General features: G+C 39.6%; 1 protein-coding gene across 5 annotated transcripts in view; it reads left to right on the top strand.

The window, feature by feature from the left end:
- The window catches only part of rasgrf2a (Ras protein-specific guanine nucleotide-releasing factor 2a), a 59022-nt gene that overhangs the window by 22864 nt on the left and 19733 nt on the right, over nt 1–16425 (top strand). For 2 of the 5 annotated variants that reach the window (XM_005457898.4, XM_005457897.4), the window contains exons 6-18: nt 7–86; nt 3176–3369; nt 4059–4168; nt 5877–5995; nt 6085–6248; nt 7676–7742; nt 7847–7974; nt 8059–8141; nt 10105–10353; nt 10540–10632; nt 10716–11224; nt 13926–14051; nt 14711–14800. In XM_005457898.4, the coding sequence (XP_005457955.1) occupies nt 7–86; nt 3176–3369; nt 4059–4168; nt 5877–5995; nt 6085–6248; nt 7676–7742; nt 7847–7974; nt 8059–8141; nt 10105–10353; nt 10540–10632; nt 10716–11224; nt 13926–14051; nt 14711–14800 (2012 nt within the window). The remainder of the gene's footprint in view (nt 1–6; nt 87–3175; nt 3370–4058; nt 4169–5876; nt 5996–6084; nt 6249–7675; nt 7743–7846; nt 7975–8058; nt 8142–10104; nt 10354–10539; nt 10633–10715; nt 11225–13925; nt 14052–14710; nt 14801–16425) is intronic. The other 3 variants (XM_013276243.3, XM_005457900.4, XM_005457899.4) reach the window with 2 other exon arrangements.

Here is a 16425-nt window from a genome sequence, read left to right as displayed (position 1 = left end):
ATTAAGTGAGACCATCATGTTTCTGCATGAAATCTTCCATCAAGGCCTGAAGGCCCGAATTGCCAACTGGCCCACTCTAGTTCTGGGTGAGTGTTTCTAAGCTTACTTTTTTAACATAAGCTGTGGTCAGAAGGTTCTACTACTACTACTACTACTACTACTACTACTACTACTACTACTACTACTACTACATGTATAGAGAGAAAAAAAGAAAAAAAAAAAAAAAGAAAAAAAAAACCACACACACCTCTGATTTACATGTAGATCACCTCCTGTTCAAGCTCATCTCCTTGGGTATCAAAGCTTCCAGTGGAGCTTTCTGCCTGCTTGCATAGAACAGGGTGGTCTGTGGAAGTGGTGCATGGTAAATGATATGGTTCTTTTCTGCACTTCCTGAGTACTCAACACCCTGCCTCAAGCACTTTTTTAATGCAAGTGCTTTTTGTCTAACGTTCACACAGACATTCATACTCCAATGGATGCATTGAAGAGCAACTTAGGAATGGTATCTTGCCCAGGAATATTTGGCATACAGACTGCAGCAGTGTCAGGGATCGAACCACCAACCTCCTAATTAGTAGATGACTTACTCAACCTCCTGAGCTACAGCCACCCCAAGTTGCTGTCTGAAATCTTGATTGGAGTGTAAACATTAGATAGAAGGCACTTGGGTAGAAAAAGCATGGAAAAAATTTTCCATTTACCATGGTCATGACTAATGATGAGAACTGAGTTTCTGACAGCAAGACAGAAAACAGCAGTTTTAAATGAAAGTGTTTCAGTTTCGGAACATGAAGCCAACAGGAGCTTTGACCAGGAGTGTGTTAATGGTTTTTTTGTTAGATTCACCGGGTTGTTCACCATTAATGAATGCAAACTTCTACCATTACATCATAAGGCATCTGAGGAAGAGCTTTTGGTGCAAATGAACTAAAGTGCAGCATGTGTCATCAGGTGCCTGCTCATAGCATATCAAAATAGCAGGATTCTTTGCAAAGTTTTTTTTTTTTTTTTTTTTTTAAAAATGAGATTGTGTTTAATGGATTTTGTTTTGGCCTGGAGTTTGACACCCCTGTTGTAATGTGATGGGATGAACAGGGTTAGCAGTTTGAAGCAGTGTGTGAAGTGCATGCTGATGATGTAGTCAGTAATGTAACAGTAAAAACTTCTAGGAAAAAAAAAACAAATCCAAAAAATTGTATGTGTTCCTCATAAGGAAACTATGGAATAATTATTCAATACTTATAGATCAAAAAGAAATTAATTTAAAAGTTTGGGAGTAATATTTGGGCAAGGCAACCAAATCAACCTGTAATGTCAAGCAACAAACAAGCTTTAAAAACATTTAGAAACTAGTACAATTAGAATGATTTTAAATTTGTGATGTTTATATGTTAAGCTTTGATGGCTGTCTGGCTGTGTAATCTTTGGACTGCTATAAAATTGCTGTAGCCAAACCTGAGTTCCTGGATTGAATTAAGTTGACGTCTACTCTTCGTTATAGTCAGCTTTCAGCAGGCTTTAGGTGTCATGGTCTGTGTGCAGCAGGCAGGAGTAGAGGACCCAAAATGCTGATTTCGGGAAGCAAACGTGGAGGCACAGCAGAAAAAACAAAAAAACTAAACTGAGAAAACAAATAACTAACAGCCAGGCTGGCAGACACAACACATGGCAGAGAATGATGGAGATCGTGTGATGAGATTGTGTTTAATGGATTTTTGTTTTGGTCAGGATGGGACAAACAGGGATTGATCTGAAATTAGCAGGAGACATGGGATTGATGCAGGAATGGTTGAACAGATAACTTGAAAGGGAGATCAACCAAAAATATACTCCCACTGATTACTTTATTAGGTGTGCCTGTCTAGTTGTGGGTTGGACCTACGTTTGCCTTCGGAACTTCCTTAATTATTCATGGCAGTGATTCAACAAAGTGCTGGAATTCCTCTGATATTTTCACATTGACACAATAGCAGCATGCAGTTGGTTGCACATTTCCTATTTTCACCACATCCCGAAGGTGCTCTATTGGACTGAGATCTGGTGACTGTGGAGGCCATTTCGAGTACTTTGAACTAAACTTGTAATGTACAGGTGTCGGACTCCAGGCCTCGAGGGCCGGTGTCCTGCAGGTTTTAGATGTGTCCTTGAGCCAACACAGCTGATAGAAATTACTAAATTACCTCCTCAACATTCCTTGAAGTTCTCCAGAGGCCTGGTAATGAGCTAATCATTTGATTCAGGTGTGTTGGCCCAGGGTGTTATCTAAAACCTGCAGGACACCGGTCCTCGAGGCCTGGAGTTCGACACCCCTGTTGTAATGTGATGGGATGAACAGGGTTAGTAAAAGTACAAAAGCAGGCTGTGGTACTAAGGAGCCCACAGTGCACCAAGAAAACATCCCGAACACCACTATCACCAGCCTGAACATGGCACATGATAGATGGCAGGACAGATGGCCTGTTTGAATTGTGTGCTCACTTTCTTGTTGTTCGCTGACAAGACTAACACCCAGTGTTGTTTTCTGCTGCTGTAGATCATCTGCTTCAAGGTTTGATGTGTTGTGTGTTCAGATTGCAGAAATACCTTGTTTGTAGCATGGCGAGTTACTGTTGCCTTACCATCAGTTTGAAGCTGTCTGGCTATTCTATTCTGAAGTCATCAACAAGATATTTCTGCATTGTGTTCTCCTCTGACCATTTTCCATGAACCCTAGACATTGTTATGTAGAACAATATCAGTGCATCAGCAGTTTGTGAAATACTCAAAGCAGCCTGGTTGCAGACAATAATCATGACACGCATCAAGTCATTTAAATCTGCTTTCTTGCTTTTTCTGATACATGGTTTGAATTTAGCAGGTCTTCTTGACCATCGTCACATTGATAAATGCACTGAATGGCTGCAATATGATTTGTATTAAGTAGGTATCTTAATATGTGAGCCACAAATAAAGTGGCCCATTATTATAAATCACTTCTTTGTTTTTTTGCTTTTTATAGTAGAACAACTTTTTGATAATACATTGTGTAGTATGCAGGTTTGAGATTTAAATATAGATCTTGGATTTTCACATGTGATTTTTTTTTTTTAAGCTTAATAAAATCTAGAAAACTACTGTTTATCATCATCACCTTTGATGATGATGTCTTTTAAACTTCTTTTTCCACACCCAGCGGACCTGTTTGACATTCTACTGCCCATGCTGAACATTTACCAGGAGTTTGTGCGTAACCACCAGTACAGTCTTCAAGTGCTGGCAAACTGTAAACAGAACAGAGACTTTGACAAGCTGCTGAAACAGTATGAATCCAACGCAGCCTGTGAGGGTCGGATGCTGGAGACATTCCTCACTTATCCAATGCTCCAGGTACTTTTTACATTAAACAATGTAATCCATTAGCTGCTGTTATAAAAACTATGTAATATGCTTAACTGTAAGGCTTAATAATTTGCAACAAACACTGATGATACAATAAATAAAGACAGCATTATATAGTCAAAGTATAATATTTAGTCATATAACACGGTTACTTTTAAATGCCTTGACCTAATACACTTGTCCTCATATACTGATATACTGTGTATGAGCTCAAATGGCAGGGTAGTAAATTTATTTGCGTTAATCTAAATAACTTTGCTTTTTCATCATTCACAAAGACCTCTAATATCTTTGTTTCAGTCTGTGGTGGGGCGTGGTCTGCAGTGCCGCTGCAGGGGAGGCAGACGCACCTGAGCGGCATCCGCAATCACGCCTCGTCGGCTTAAAAGCTGAACTAGGTCCTGCAGTGTTGTTGTTGTTAGTGTGTGGCTGCGAGCTGCAGCCATCTGAAGTGTACAGCAACTGTATTAATAAAAGTAGATGCTGAAAAGCATGATTACACAGTTGGGTCTGTGGTGGATCTTTCACACAGTCTCTTATTTAAAAAGTTAATTTCCCATTTGCAACTTTTTTGGAATAACTTGGATGGGATTTCATTGTTTAACCATTTACAATAAATTCCTACAGAAGTGTCGTGTGTATTTCACAAATAGTCACGCGGGTTTTTTACATTTTAGATTCCCCGTTACATCAGAACTCTCCACGAGCTGCTGGCGCACACACCTCATGAGCATGTGGAGCGCAAGAGTCTGGAGTTTGCCAAATCCAAACTGGAGGAACTGTCAAAGTGAGTGTGTGCTTATGAATACAGTTTCAGAAAATGATTGTATTGATGAAAAAAATAATATGGTTAGCTGGAATCAGTTATGTGGTTTCTGAGGTTTATATGAACCAAATAAACATGAGAGTTAACAGTGTTCTGCTTAAAGTTGGCTTCACCTGCAGCACATAACTGCCTCAATAGCCCCAGTACTGATGTAGTAAATTAAAAGTGACAGTGCACTAGAGTGCAAAAAAAATAAAAAATAAAAACTGTGTTTGAAAAGCAGTGAAAGTACTTAAACTCTTCATTATATCATCATATAGAAACAATTATCATATTAGATGTCATATTAGAAACAAAGTGGCTATTGAAATGAGAATGGTAAAGATTTTACTTTATGTTGGTGAAAATGAAATGAAAGACAACACGCTAAGTTAAGCAATCTCTAGATGTTGGTAAAGTAGTAGGAGTACTGTGAGTCATGTTGTTGCTTTAAAAAGTTACATTTCTCATAACAAGAATGCTATTTTAAGACATTGTTTTAATCCTGAAAGCAGTGTATTAAAGGTAAAGGTTTGCTATTCTTTAAAAAAACAACAACAAAAAAACAAAAAAAACAAAACAAAACAAAACAAAAAAAACCAACAACCACTGCAAAATGGGAATCCCACAGGTTTAAATTTTGTGAGAGGAATCCTATATATTTATGATTTATCAGACACCTCCAAAGAAGCAGTGTGTGAAGTGCATGCTGATGATGTAGTCAGTAATGTAACAGTAAAAACTTCTAGGAAAAAAAAAAAAACAAATCCAAAAAAACTGTATGTGTTCCTCGTAAGGAAACTATGGAATAATTATTCAATACTTATAGATCAAAAAGAAACTAATTTAAAAGTTTGGGAGTAATATTTGGGCAAGGCAACCAAATCAACCTGTAATGTCAAGCAACAAACAAGCTTTAAAAACCAGTACAATTAGAATGATTTTAAATTTGTGATGTTTATATGTTAAGCTTTGATGGCTGTCTGGCTGTGTAATCTTTGGACTGCTATAAAATTGCTGTAGCCAAACCTGAGTTCCTGGATTGAATTAAGTTGACGTCTACTCTTCGTTATAGTCAGCTTTCAGCAGGCTTTAGGTGTCATGGTCTGTGTGCAGCAGGCAGGAGTAGAGGACCCAAAATGCTGATTTCGGGAAGCAAACGTGGAGGCACAGCAGAAAAAACAAAAAAAACTAAACTGAGAAAACAAATAACTAACAGCCAGGCTGGCAGACACAACACATGGCAGAGAACAATGTAGATCACAAGACAGACCAAGGAAAACACAGGGCTTAAATACACAGAGCGATAATGAGGGAATGAGACACAGGAGGAGAGCACAGCTGGGAGTAATCAAACATGACAAGACCAAGGGGAAGCAAAACTGAAAACATTAACATGGAACGCAGACTGTCAAAGTAAAACAGGAAACATAACACGGCAATGCAGACCTGACACTGAGATAGAGACATGAAAAAGGCATAACACTGAATAAAGGAAAGTCATATTAAACAAAACCTAAGACTGGAAATCAGGAGATACTAAAGAACTTAGGGCGCTAGAAATATAAACAAACAAAATAAAAACTAGAGCCAGGTACCCTAACATTAGCCATGAAGGAAAATATTTTTAAAGAGCATGACTAGCAGACCAGAACATCCATTGTCCATCCATCATTGTTTGTTTTGGCAGGATGATACATGATGAAGTCAGCGACACAGAGAACATCAGGAAGAATCTGGCCATTGAAAGGATGATTGTAGAGGGCTGTGACATCCTTTTAGACACAAGTCAAACTTTCGTCAGACAAGGTGAGCTTCTGTCTTTGTATTTCATGCTTTACCAAGTCATGTTATTCCAGTTCTTAATCAGTTTACTCATTCTAATTATTTCTGGGCAGGTTCTCTCATCCATTTACCATCCAGCAGTGAACGGGGTGTTCTCAGTAAGGTGCGCCTGGGCTCTCTCTCACTGAAGAAGGAAGGAGAGAGACAATGTTTTCTCTTCACCAAACACTTCCTCATCTGTACCCGAACATCGGGAGGGAAGCTTCACTTGCTCAAGGTCAGCTTCACCTGTTCACAACTTTGCATTTTATTTATTCAGTGGGCAGTACCCTTTGGTTTGAAAACTCTTTGCCAAGGTAGACCTAACCAGCACTGATGCATTAAAAGTTTTAAACCACTAAGCATAATATCAAAAATAAAACAATAGTAAAAGCCAACTGGTGGTCTTTAAAGGTTCAAAGATTATATCATTTTTCAAGGTTAAAATGAGCAAAACCAAAATTAAAACTAAAAAAGAGCCATCTTGGTTCCATTGTGGTTAGCATGTTCATGAATTTTATTTCCCATCAGAGCAGAAAACTTGAATGCCTTCCTTGCTCTGTGTTTGCACCAGCACACACAAAAGATAACAGTCTTGTGATTTAAGATAATAGGGAAAAAATATTAAAGGAGACATATGCTAATTCCCATCTCAATATTTTTATTATTGGAATCTTCCATGATTCATACTTCAAAATATTATTTTAACTTATTTACCTTACACCAGGCTTTGGTGCAGCCCCTCAGTTTGTTATCTGTCTGATACAAACCATATCTGTATGATACAAGCCACAGACTTCTCTGTTATTTGCAGAGAACATAAGGGTGTCTCTAAGTGCACATTGTACCACGACACATTAGTTTGCAGGTCTATGATTGATATTGTAATTGCATCATCAGATTTGCAGCTGCATGTTCTGGACACTTGGGTGAAGAGAGGAGCTGTGGTGGTGAGTTGGATCTGGTGGTGGGGGAGGATGCTGGACAGACCTGGCACACCCAAATGTATTGTGAGGGTGTGTTGGGAACGCCTGGCAGAGGCCCTGATCTGTGAGATCTATAACTCCCACTTCCTGCTGAACTTCAAAAGCATTCCAAGGGAGACTGGGGACATTGAGTCCAAATGGACATTGTTCAGCACCTCCATTGCTGAGGCTGTAGCAAGGAGCTGTGGCTGCAAGGTGGTTGGTGCCTGCCATGGTGATTTTGGCCAAACCAGTGATTTAGCTGGGAATACTGTCTGGAGATCTGGGGCGGCGTCTCTGATTTGGCAGGTGGTTCCTCTCTTTAAGATGGGAGACCAGAGGATCTGCTTCAACTATAGGGGATCACACTACTCAGCCTCTCTGGGAAGGTCTATGCCACCGTACTAGAGAAGAGAGGCTGTAGATTAGTTGAACTTTGAATACAGGAGGAACAATCCAGTTTTTGTCCTGGATGCATTACACTGGACCAGCTCTTTATCCTTTCAATGATATTGGAGGAATATTTGAGGAAATGTTAAAAATAGCCATCAGCTGTTTTTTTTATTTAGAAATTTTCATATTAAAAAATTAACGATTATTTTGAATTTCTACTTTGCTTTTCCCTCTTCCTTTGGGAAATATACTTTTAAATAAAAAGTGACATAACTAACTTAAGCTGTGTTTTTGCTTCCAATAACAGCAGGGAGGAATGTTGTCCCTGATCGAGTGTACTCTGATTGAGGAACTGGATGCCACTGATGAAGACCGTGAGTGTCTTTCTTCAGTCATTATTTTCTTTTTCCATGCATAATAGCTCAACTGAGGTGCGACTAATGTTTTGTTTTGTTCTGTGTTATTTCCGACAATGCAGCAAGTCAAGGATTTAACCATCTGGAGTTTAAAATTGTGGTTGAGCCTCCTGACGGTCAGTCCTTCTGCATTGTTCTCCTGGCTCCTTCCCGCCAGGAGAAAGCTGCCTGGACAAGTGATATCAGCCAGGTAAGAAGTCAATGGTAGAAAGATGGAATTGAATTTACCTACCTGTGACAAGGTTTCATGCTTTTTTTCTGCTTTGTGTTTTAGTGCATTGATAATATCCGATGCAACGGCCTGATGACAAGCGTGTTTGAGGAAAATTCCAAAGTTTCTGTGCCACACATGATCAAGTAAGAAAAGATGAGTGAAAAAGTGCAGTATAAATAACTACAGTTGTTGTTGGAAGTTTATATACTTGTCATGGTCATAAAAAGAAGAATTGGTTGTACAACTTTGAATTTATTTTGGGAGTTTAACAATGTTAGAACTACTTCAAAGAAAGTTTCACTAATGCTGGCTAACAGCAAAAACAGAAGCACTTGTCCGATAGAAAAGTTCAGGATATCCTCAACAATTCACCTCAGTATTGCTGCCATTGAATGGAAATGAATTTCACTGAGTCAATGACTCATATTGGACTTCTTTCACAAAGATTTACAGTCTGAGCCAGTTTTACAGGGGAAAAAAGCCTAAACTTTGTTGACTGCAGTTTGCAATCTTATAGAATCTAGCAGTGAGATGCTGTATCTTTAAATTAACAATACTGTGCTAAAGTTTTGAACCATTCCTGATTTCTTAAGATTTGCAATGAAAATTGAAACAGAATATGAAATAAACCAGACATGAAATGTAGTATATTATCCTAAGAGTTTTTTCGCTGTGGAGGACGTGAGTCTGAGTCTTCTATGTCAAGCATCTTTTGTGCAGTCTATATGATACCTACAAGGACATCCTCAAGAGGACATCCTGGGCTTTCTATTGATGCCACATTTGTGGGGGTTGGGGTACCAATGCACATGAACTTTGTTTTAACAAAAACAGGAATTGCAGTTTTTTTTAAGTGATCATTGTTTTCAGATATTGTGATTCTATTGCTAAAAATCTAATTGTTTCTTCAATTTGAGAGCCTAAACTTTGTTTTTGTAGGATTTCAGAAATAGGGTAATAGAGGAAAGGGTAAAATTGTGGTAGGAGACTCAGACCCAGAGCTGTCAAGAGATGTTGTGGAGGAAGGCCAGACATTAGAACTGGAAGGTGAAACACTCCGGGGAAGACCAGTTTTTGAGGCACCCAGTTTGCAGTCTAGGGCTCTGAAGGTTTTAGACATGTTTAGAAAGGGAAATAAGAACTTGTTCATTCTAATTCACACACACTCTTATCTTCCAAAGCTGTCCTTATCCATTATCAACCTAGGATGTTTTCATTTTGCCCAAGCTCACTGTCCTCAAAATCTGGCATGTCTTCCTCTGAACTTTCACCTCTGCTCTAATGTCTGGCCTTCCTTCACCTCATCTCCTGACAGCACTAAGTATGACTCCCCTTCGACTGTTCTACATAAAATCCTATGTGCCTGACTTAGTCCTCTGTTATACCATCCATGGTCATTGTCAGTGCCGTGGGTGACATGACCTAACAACCCAGGTTAAGGTGAATATTAGGTATGGAGTTTAATAAAAAAAAAAGGTTGACTATGAGGAGTTATTTGTTAAAATATATGTTTTAGTGTTCCGTTTTGTTTTCATCATCTAACTGTTTTAATATTCAGTGAATGGAAATTTTACCAGAAATGCAGGAGAACAGCCTGAAAACTACAAAAGATGCTGCATCTTTTGTAGTTTTCAAGAAGTCTGACACATGTCTCCTGAGCAATCCCAGCTTATTCTTCTTTGACAAATCTATCAAGCAGTTACAGATTTGATGGTCTCTCCTCTCCCTTCCTGTGCAGGGTTCTAGTGATTGTCTTCTTCAAAACTACAATTCCCAACTTGGCTAAGTTACTCACTAGTGTCTTGGCAGTTGTTATGGGGTCTTTAGACACATCTAAGTTTTCTTTCACTTCCAACTTCTGAACAAACAGAACAGCTTGTCATCTCTCAAAAGCAGCACATATATTATCAACTACAGATCCTATGAAAGATATTATATGGTTCAAGCTGCTGCTACATGCTGGGTGTTTTTCTGGTGGAAAAAGTCAGTCTGTGCAGCTGCATATGGGAGAACACCAGGGCTGCACAACACTATGGCTGATTAACACCCCACCCCACCCCCCAAAACATGCTGATTTAACCTGACTGTGGTATTTTCTTTCCGGAGGTCTGATGCTCGACTGCATAAAGACGATGTCGACATTTGCTTCTCGAAAACGCTCAACTCCTGCAAAGTCCCGCAAATCCGATACGCCAGTGTGGAGCGCTTGCTAGAGCGTCTGACAGACCTGCGCTTCCTCTCCATAGATTTCCTCAATACATTCCTCCACACTTATAGGATCTTCACCACAGCTACTGTGGTCATCGACAAGCTGGCTGACATCTATAAGAAGCCGTTCACCTCCATACCTGTAAGGTACATGTCATCATTTGTAACAGGCATCCAAATATTCATGAATCCTCTATGTATTTTCCTCCCTTCATGTTTAACACGTGTAGGTGCCTGCAGCATGTCTTTCCATTTCCACATTTTGTGTTGCTCCTTTCATCCTCCTCATTCCTTCCTTTTTCCATGCTCTTTTTGTTTTTGTCACTGGCCTAGGATTGAGCAACATTCATGTGACCGTCTGTCCATCATGTCACTCTGTCCTGACTACAGTCTGAAGATCACACAGCTTGCACTGGACCAGTCCAAGTAAAGACCCTCAGTAGGACTGGTGAATCAATTGAGTGTGTTCTTGTCAAGCACTGCACATCAGCTAGTTTCCTTTCTCTTAGATCCCTGGAGCTCTTCTTTGCAACCAACCAGGGCATGTGGGGAACTGACCCTTTGAACAACAAATCCCCAAGGCTGTGCCGCAAGTTTTCCTCTCCTCCTCCTCTATCCATCCCCTCTCGTACCGGTTCCCCTGTGCATTGCCGAAAGCTCTCCCTGAACTCCCCTATCAGTGTGAAAACAGGAGCCCTAGACCTGTCCACCACCCGTTCCTCTTCTGCAGCCAACTCCCCAACCTCTAGTCACAGCCCATCCATCGCCTCTCCTCCACCTGGCTCTACCAGGGCGCCCTCTGGCTTTTCCTCCCCTCCACCCACCGCCACAAGGTCTCCTAGCCTCCCCCAGGCCTCTGGGGTATCCTCGCCACCCCCTGTCTCCACCAAGGCACCGCTGGATCTCAGCCGTGGTCCTAGTTCCCCAGAGCTGAGTCCAGCTGCAGGGGAGGATGCCAGTGGAGAGCTGCCTCGCATTGATGCCTTCTGTGGGAAGCTGAGGCGCAGCTTCCGGAGGGGTGGGTATCTGCAATACAAAGACATATGATTCACACTCTGTGAGACCCCTATAAATATCAACACATTTGTAAGTACATGCCTGAGAGTCAACTAGTATAAAATAATACATTAAAAACAAGTATGTTTAAAAATTTGTATCATCTGTTTCAGAAGTAGTCTTACATTTGTCTCCTCTAAAAATCATTCATTTATTCCTGATAACACTTGCCCATCTAAACAGACTCAGTGAAAGACATAAATGGGTCACCATTACCCAACATAGGAATAATTGTGCTGTTACATCACCATCTGGCTACAGCTGACAGCCTGCTCACTATAAAAACAGCACTGAAGCACTAGATCAGAAAATCTCTAACAAACAACAAGGAAGAGAATGACAATAAGGAGATAAAGAGAGCTTCTTACTTTGCAATTGGACCTCTCCAAAGTCCAATAGCAGCCAGAAGAGCAGCTTGTAATCCACAAGTCCAAACATTCACATGAACACTCTGTCTGGTGTTCATTTGAAGGTTGCAATCTTTTCTGAACACATAGCTTAGTTATCTGTGGAGCCTTTTAGATTAAAAATAATAATAATTATAATGTTATAACTGTTGGAACGATTTTTTTAACTGTCACAAAATAATGTATAGAGCTATATAATTAAGGCAGACGTGTTTTTTTTCCTACCATCAAAGTGTTTTCCATGTAGACTTTTCTTGGGGGGGGGGGGGGGGGGGGGGTATATTAATGAATGCTAGGCATGTTTATAGCATTTTAGGGTTTTTTTGTTGTCTGAGACCATGATCAGTTTACTACTAGACAGTCCTCTCACTTATTTTTATAGCAAACCAGTAAGCCATGGGCCTTCTTATATCTAGTTTCCCTAGCAGCAGGCAGGTTGTTTTTTTGTCACAGCCAGGCGGATGCTGACTGTGTGTTGAGTGAATAATGGACCCAAATGCAGACAAAACGGAATGTGGAACGTGACTTGAATTAACAAAAGGCAAGCCGTTTATTGAGGCTAATAAAAAGGTGCAAACGAAGGGGCAAGCTAAACTGATCCAAAACTAAACATAAACCTAAACTGGGAAGAAACTATGACTAACTATGGCAGCAAAGAACATGAAACTGAACAGGAACATGTAACAATGAAACTATGATATAATCAAGAACATGAAATTGAATCTGTACAATGGAAGCAAAAACTCTATGTCGCAACGAGACTAGTCATGAAGACGAACAGTCGACCTGACGAGGAATGAATGAGAACACAGACTAAATACACACAAGGAGGTGATTAGGGGAAGTAGAAACACATGGGGAAAGAGCTGATTAGAATAATCATAATGACACCACAGGGGAAGTGAAACTAAATAGAATGAAGATGGGACACCACAACTCTTCAAAATAAAACAGGAACATAACCCGTTATATTCCTGTTTTATGACATGACATGACATGAGCTTGACAACATAGGACACGCAGACATGAAACACATGACAGGCTAAGACGCGGACTTAACATGGTGGACAGACAAGGAGCACAAACACTGTAAAAACATACAGAGGGAAAAGGGGACTGGAGATGACACAGGGACATAAGCACAAACAGAACAAGATGACTGGAGAGAAAACACATGACAGAAGGAATGGGTCACAAGGGGAAAACGTGTAAACAAGAGGAGGAGATGGGAGACAAAGACTGAAACACATGAATGGTTAGGGAGACTTAAACACAGGGGGTGAAGACACAAGGGGAACCTAATAAACAAAGAACTAACATGGCACCCTAAGCAAAATAGAATGAGCTTTAGATAAGTAAATGAGACTAAAACATAAACAACGAATATCAAAATACAAGGAAACTGAAAACACTGGGTCACACGGCAATTTTTTGGTGGTCTCTGATGTCACTGTACTGCCTCTACAGTCTCTTGACCCATGTTCCAGTGTCTTGGATTATAGGTGGCCATGACTGTCCTTGTTCTGCTCTGGGGTTTCACTGCAAACTGGAAGACCATTCTATCCTGAACCTGCAGCAGGCAGGGAACTGGTTTATATGCTGCCTCGAAAAGGTTACTAACACTGCAGAGCAGAACAAGGAGACAGTGAGATAATGGACTTAGGGACTAGGGACTATGAAACGTTTTGTATCAGAGACAACACAGACTTCGGTACTGTCACGCCTAGGTTCAAGCTGTTAATCCCCTCATTATCCCTGTTAATCAGAATATATAATATTTTTTGTTTTTCTTACATTGTTTTCCCCAGTCTTAGGAGTCAGGCAGCAAAGAAAAAAATCATTCTGATGCACATCATAAAGTACATTTTTTTCAAAAAAGTTTTTCCTAAATGTAGGTTTAGAGTACAGTTAGGGTTAGGGCCTTTGAGATCTATGTCATCATAGGTGGCCTATGATGACATAGATCTCAAAGGGTTAAGAGACTAGGTTACCAGTGTAACAGTAATTGGGGTTGTGTTTGGTCCGTGACACCTGGGATTGCTTGGCGGCTCAGTTAACTTGTTAATCTTAGATAGGAGATGGCTTATTTTCATCATGTGCTTGATATTTAGAGTCCCTAATAATATTTACTTTACTTTTGTTCTCTGTGTGTTTTACACTCCCACGTGATTGTTTTCTACCCTCAGTACTGTATACTCATTACAAAAATGCTCCAATACATGTTTGAGATGTTACATGCAGTATATTCCTTAACAGCTGTCCTGGAGTCAGTATCCTTGGACAAATTCATTCCTGAGTCACCAGCTACCAGTGAGCCAGGTGACACGTCCCCCTGCCGCTCGCCTTCAACACCGAGGCATCTCCGCTACCGTCAGTCGGGAGGTACCAAATATACACACACACACACACACACACACACACACACACACACACACACACACACACACACACACACACAATTTTCTAAAGGCCCTAGAGGCATGGAAAACAATGAGTACACTAAACATGGTTTTATTTTTTCATGGCATAGAAAATATATTTGTTTAAACTGATTCATTTTATTATTTCACGAAAAATATTCGCTTATCTTAAATTTTATGGCGGCAAGATGTTTCAAAAATGTTGGGATATGAGTATGGCAGCATGGCAGCTGAGGCAGACCCCTTTTAATGGTCAAGGTTGCTGACAATAGAAGTGTAACCCCTTACCAGTTACAGTAATTTTTCCTGATTTGAGGTTTGATCGCTCATTACACTGGTTGCTGGTGTACGCTGGTACTGTGTGTGAAGAGTTGTGGAAACCCCACAGGTACCTTCACAACACCACTTATTTTTGTTTAATAATTTCCTTTTTGGTGACTTTCTTTTTGGTCCCCATGCCAAACAAGTTTCACATGAGATGACTATGTAACCAGATTTATGTCCTCATAATATGATGATTACCAATAACACAAACTTATTTACACATTATTTATAACAGACTGTGTAAAGAGAGCAGGCTCTCTTTTTCTTGCTGTTTTTAATGTTTCTGACTCCTTGCAGTTACATCAGGGGAGACCTCTCGCTGCTCTATGTCACCAGCTTCAGCTTTTGCAATTGCCACTGCTGCTGCTGGGCATAGCAGCTCCCAGGGTGAGCATGTCAACTCATCAAGATCCAAAGATGCACACCAGACTAAGGGAACTGTTGCTTTGGTGTCATTTAAATTACTATTAAGAGGTTGATAGATGCAATGATGGGCTCAAATCATCTGCTGCAAAAATGTTAGTGCTTAGAAATTCACAGCTTCTACTCTGGTACTCAAAAATGTTATACAGAAGGTAAAAAAAACTTTGATTCAGAGGATATTGAAATTGTTGACCCTATTTATTTATTTGGGACTCCATCAGGATTTTAAAAACAGTAGCTTAAAGCTTATATTTATAAACTTTTATTAGTTAAAATGTATGCGCAGTCGCCCTGTTGTGATGTTTTGGTCTTTGATTGTAAAAGTCTCAAAGTTTCTAATGCTCTTCCATTTTTAATAGTACTATGCCTTTGTTTATTTTTTGACATTTATATACTGTTACAGTGGTGAATGCTCATATTACATTCCCAGGGTTCCAAATTATGAGGTAAATATCTGCGTAAAGAAACTCTGTGAGCCCAAAGCTCAGGCTACAAACTCAGGCATTTTGAGGGAGTTTTTTTCTACTCTGGCTCTTTATGATGTCATGGAAAGTAGAAACACTATCCTGCCAAAAATATTCACTGGTCTGACTTCACACCCTTATGAACTTCAGTGATATCCCATTCTGAATCCATAGGATTTAATATGATGTTGACCCATGTTTTGCAGCTATAGTAGCCTCAGCAATTATGGGATGGCTTCCCACAAGTGCATTTGTGAAGTCAGACACTGATGTGGTTGCCTAGTTTTCAAAACCTCTTTTTTTGGAGGCAGAAAATCAAAATAAACTGTTCCCTTTAGACCAAGGGTCTCAAACTTGTGGCCCACACCACCTCTGCTTGTGGTCCGTATATTGACATGAAGAAAAATAATGCAATTTGGCCCGTTACTTTTTGTTAGGGAGGATTGGTTTGTTGTTTGTTGAAATATTTGTGGGTGTTTTCTTTTTTTGTTTGTTTGGTTTTTTTGTACTACTTGAACAATAAATTGGCCCTTAGATGAGATGACAGTGCCAGCAGTGGCCCACAGCTCATTTAAGTTTGAGACCCCTGCTTTAGAAAGTTGAGGAGCTTCACGAAGGCCCAGTATAAGACAAATACGCATCAATAAATGAATTATGCAAAGCTACTCTATTACAGTCCAAGAAAAAAAATATATAACTGGAAATGTTGTTGTTGTTTTATTGGCTTATTATTAATTTCTTACAAGTGGCACCAGTATTAACCTTTGCACCTTGTAAACTTTAACAACACTTTATGATTTATTATCTTCTGCATTTTTTGTAAATAATTCTGCTGTTTTGGTGCGGATATAGCTGATTTAGTTGAATGGATCACTTATATGTTATAAGTCTACTTTCTGGACAGGTGCAGGTTCAACTCTGCTTTACTGTCAGTAAAAGCTAAGAGCCAAAAATAAATATTAATTAAAAAAATAATATCTATCTATCTATCTATCTATCTCTCTCTCTCTCTCTCTCTCTCTCTCTCTCTCTCTCTCTCTCTCTCTCCATATATATATATATATATATGTGTGTATATATATATGTATATGTGTGTATATATATATGTATATGTATATATATATA

Source organism: Oreochromis niloticus, linkage group LG7 (genome assembly GCF_001858045.2).
Source record: "Oreochromis niloticus isolate F11D_XX linkage group LG7, O_niloticus_UMD_NMBU, whole genome shotgun sequence".
In the NCBI taxonomy this organism is placed as follows: domain Eukaryota; kingdom Metazoa; phylum Chordata; class Actinopteri; order Cichliformes; family Cichlidae; genus Oreochromis; species Oreochromis niloticus.
The sequence above is the reverse complement of the archived record's forward strand: the minus strand, read 5'-3'. Positions and strand labels throughout refer to the sequence as shown.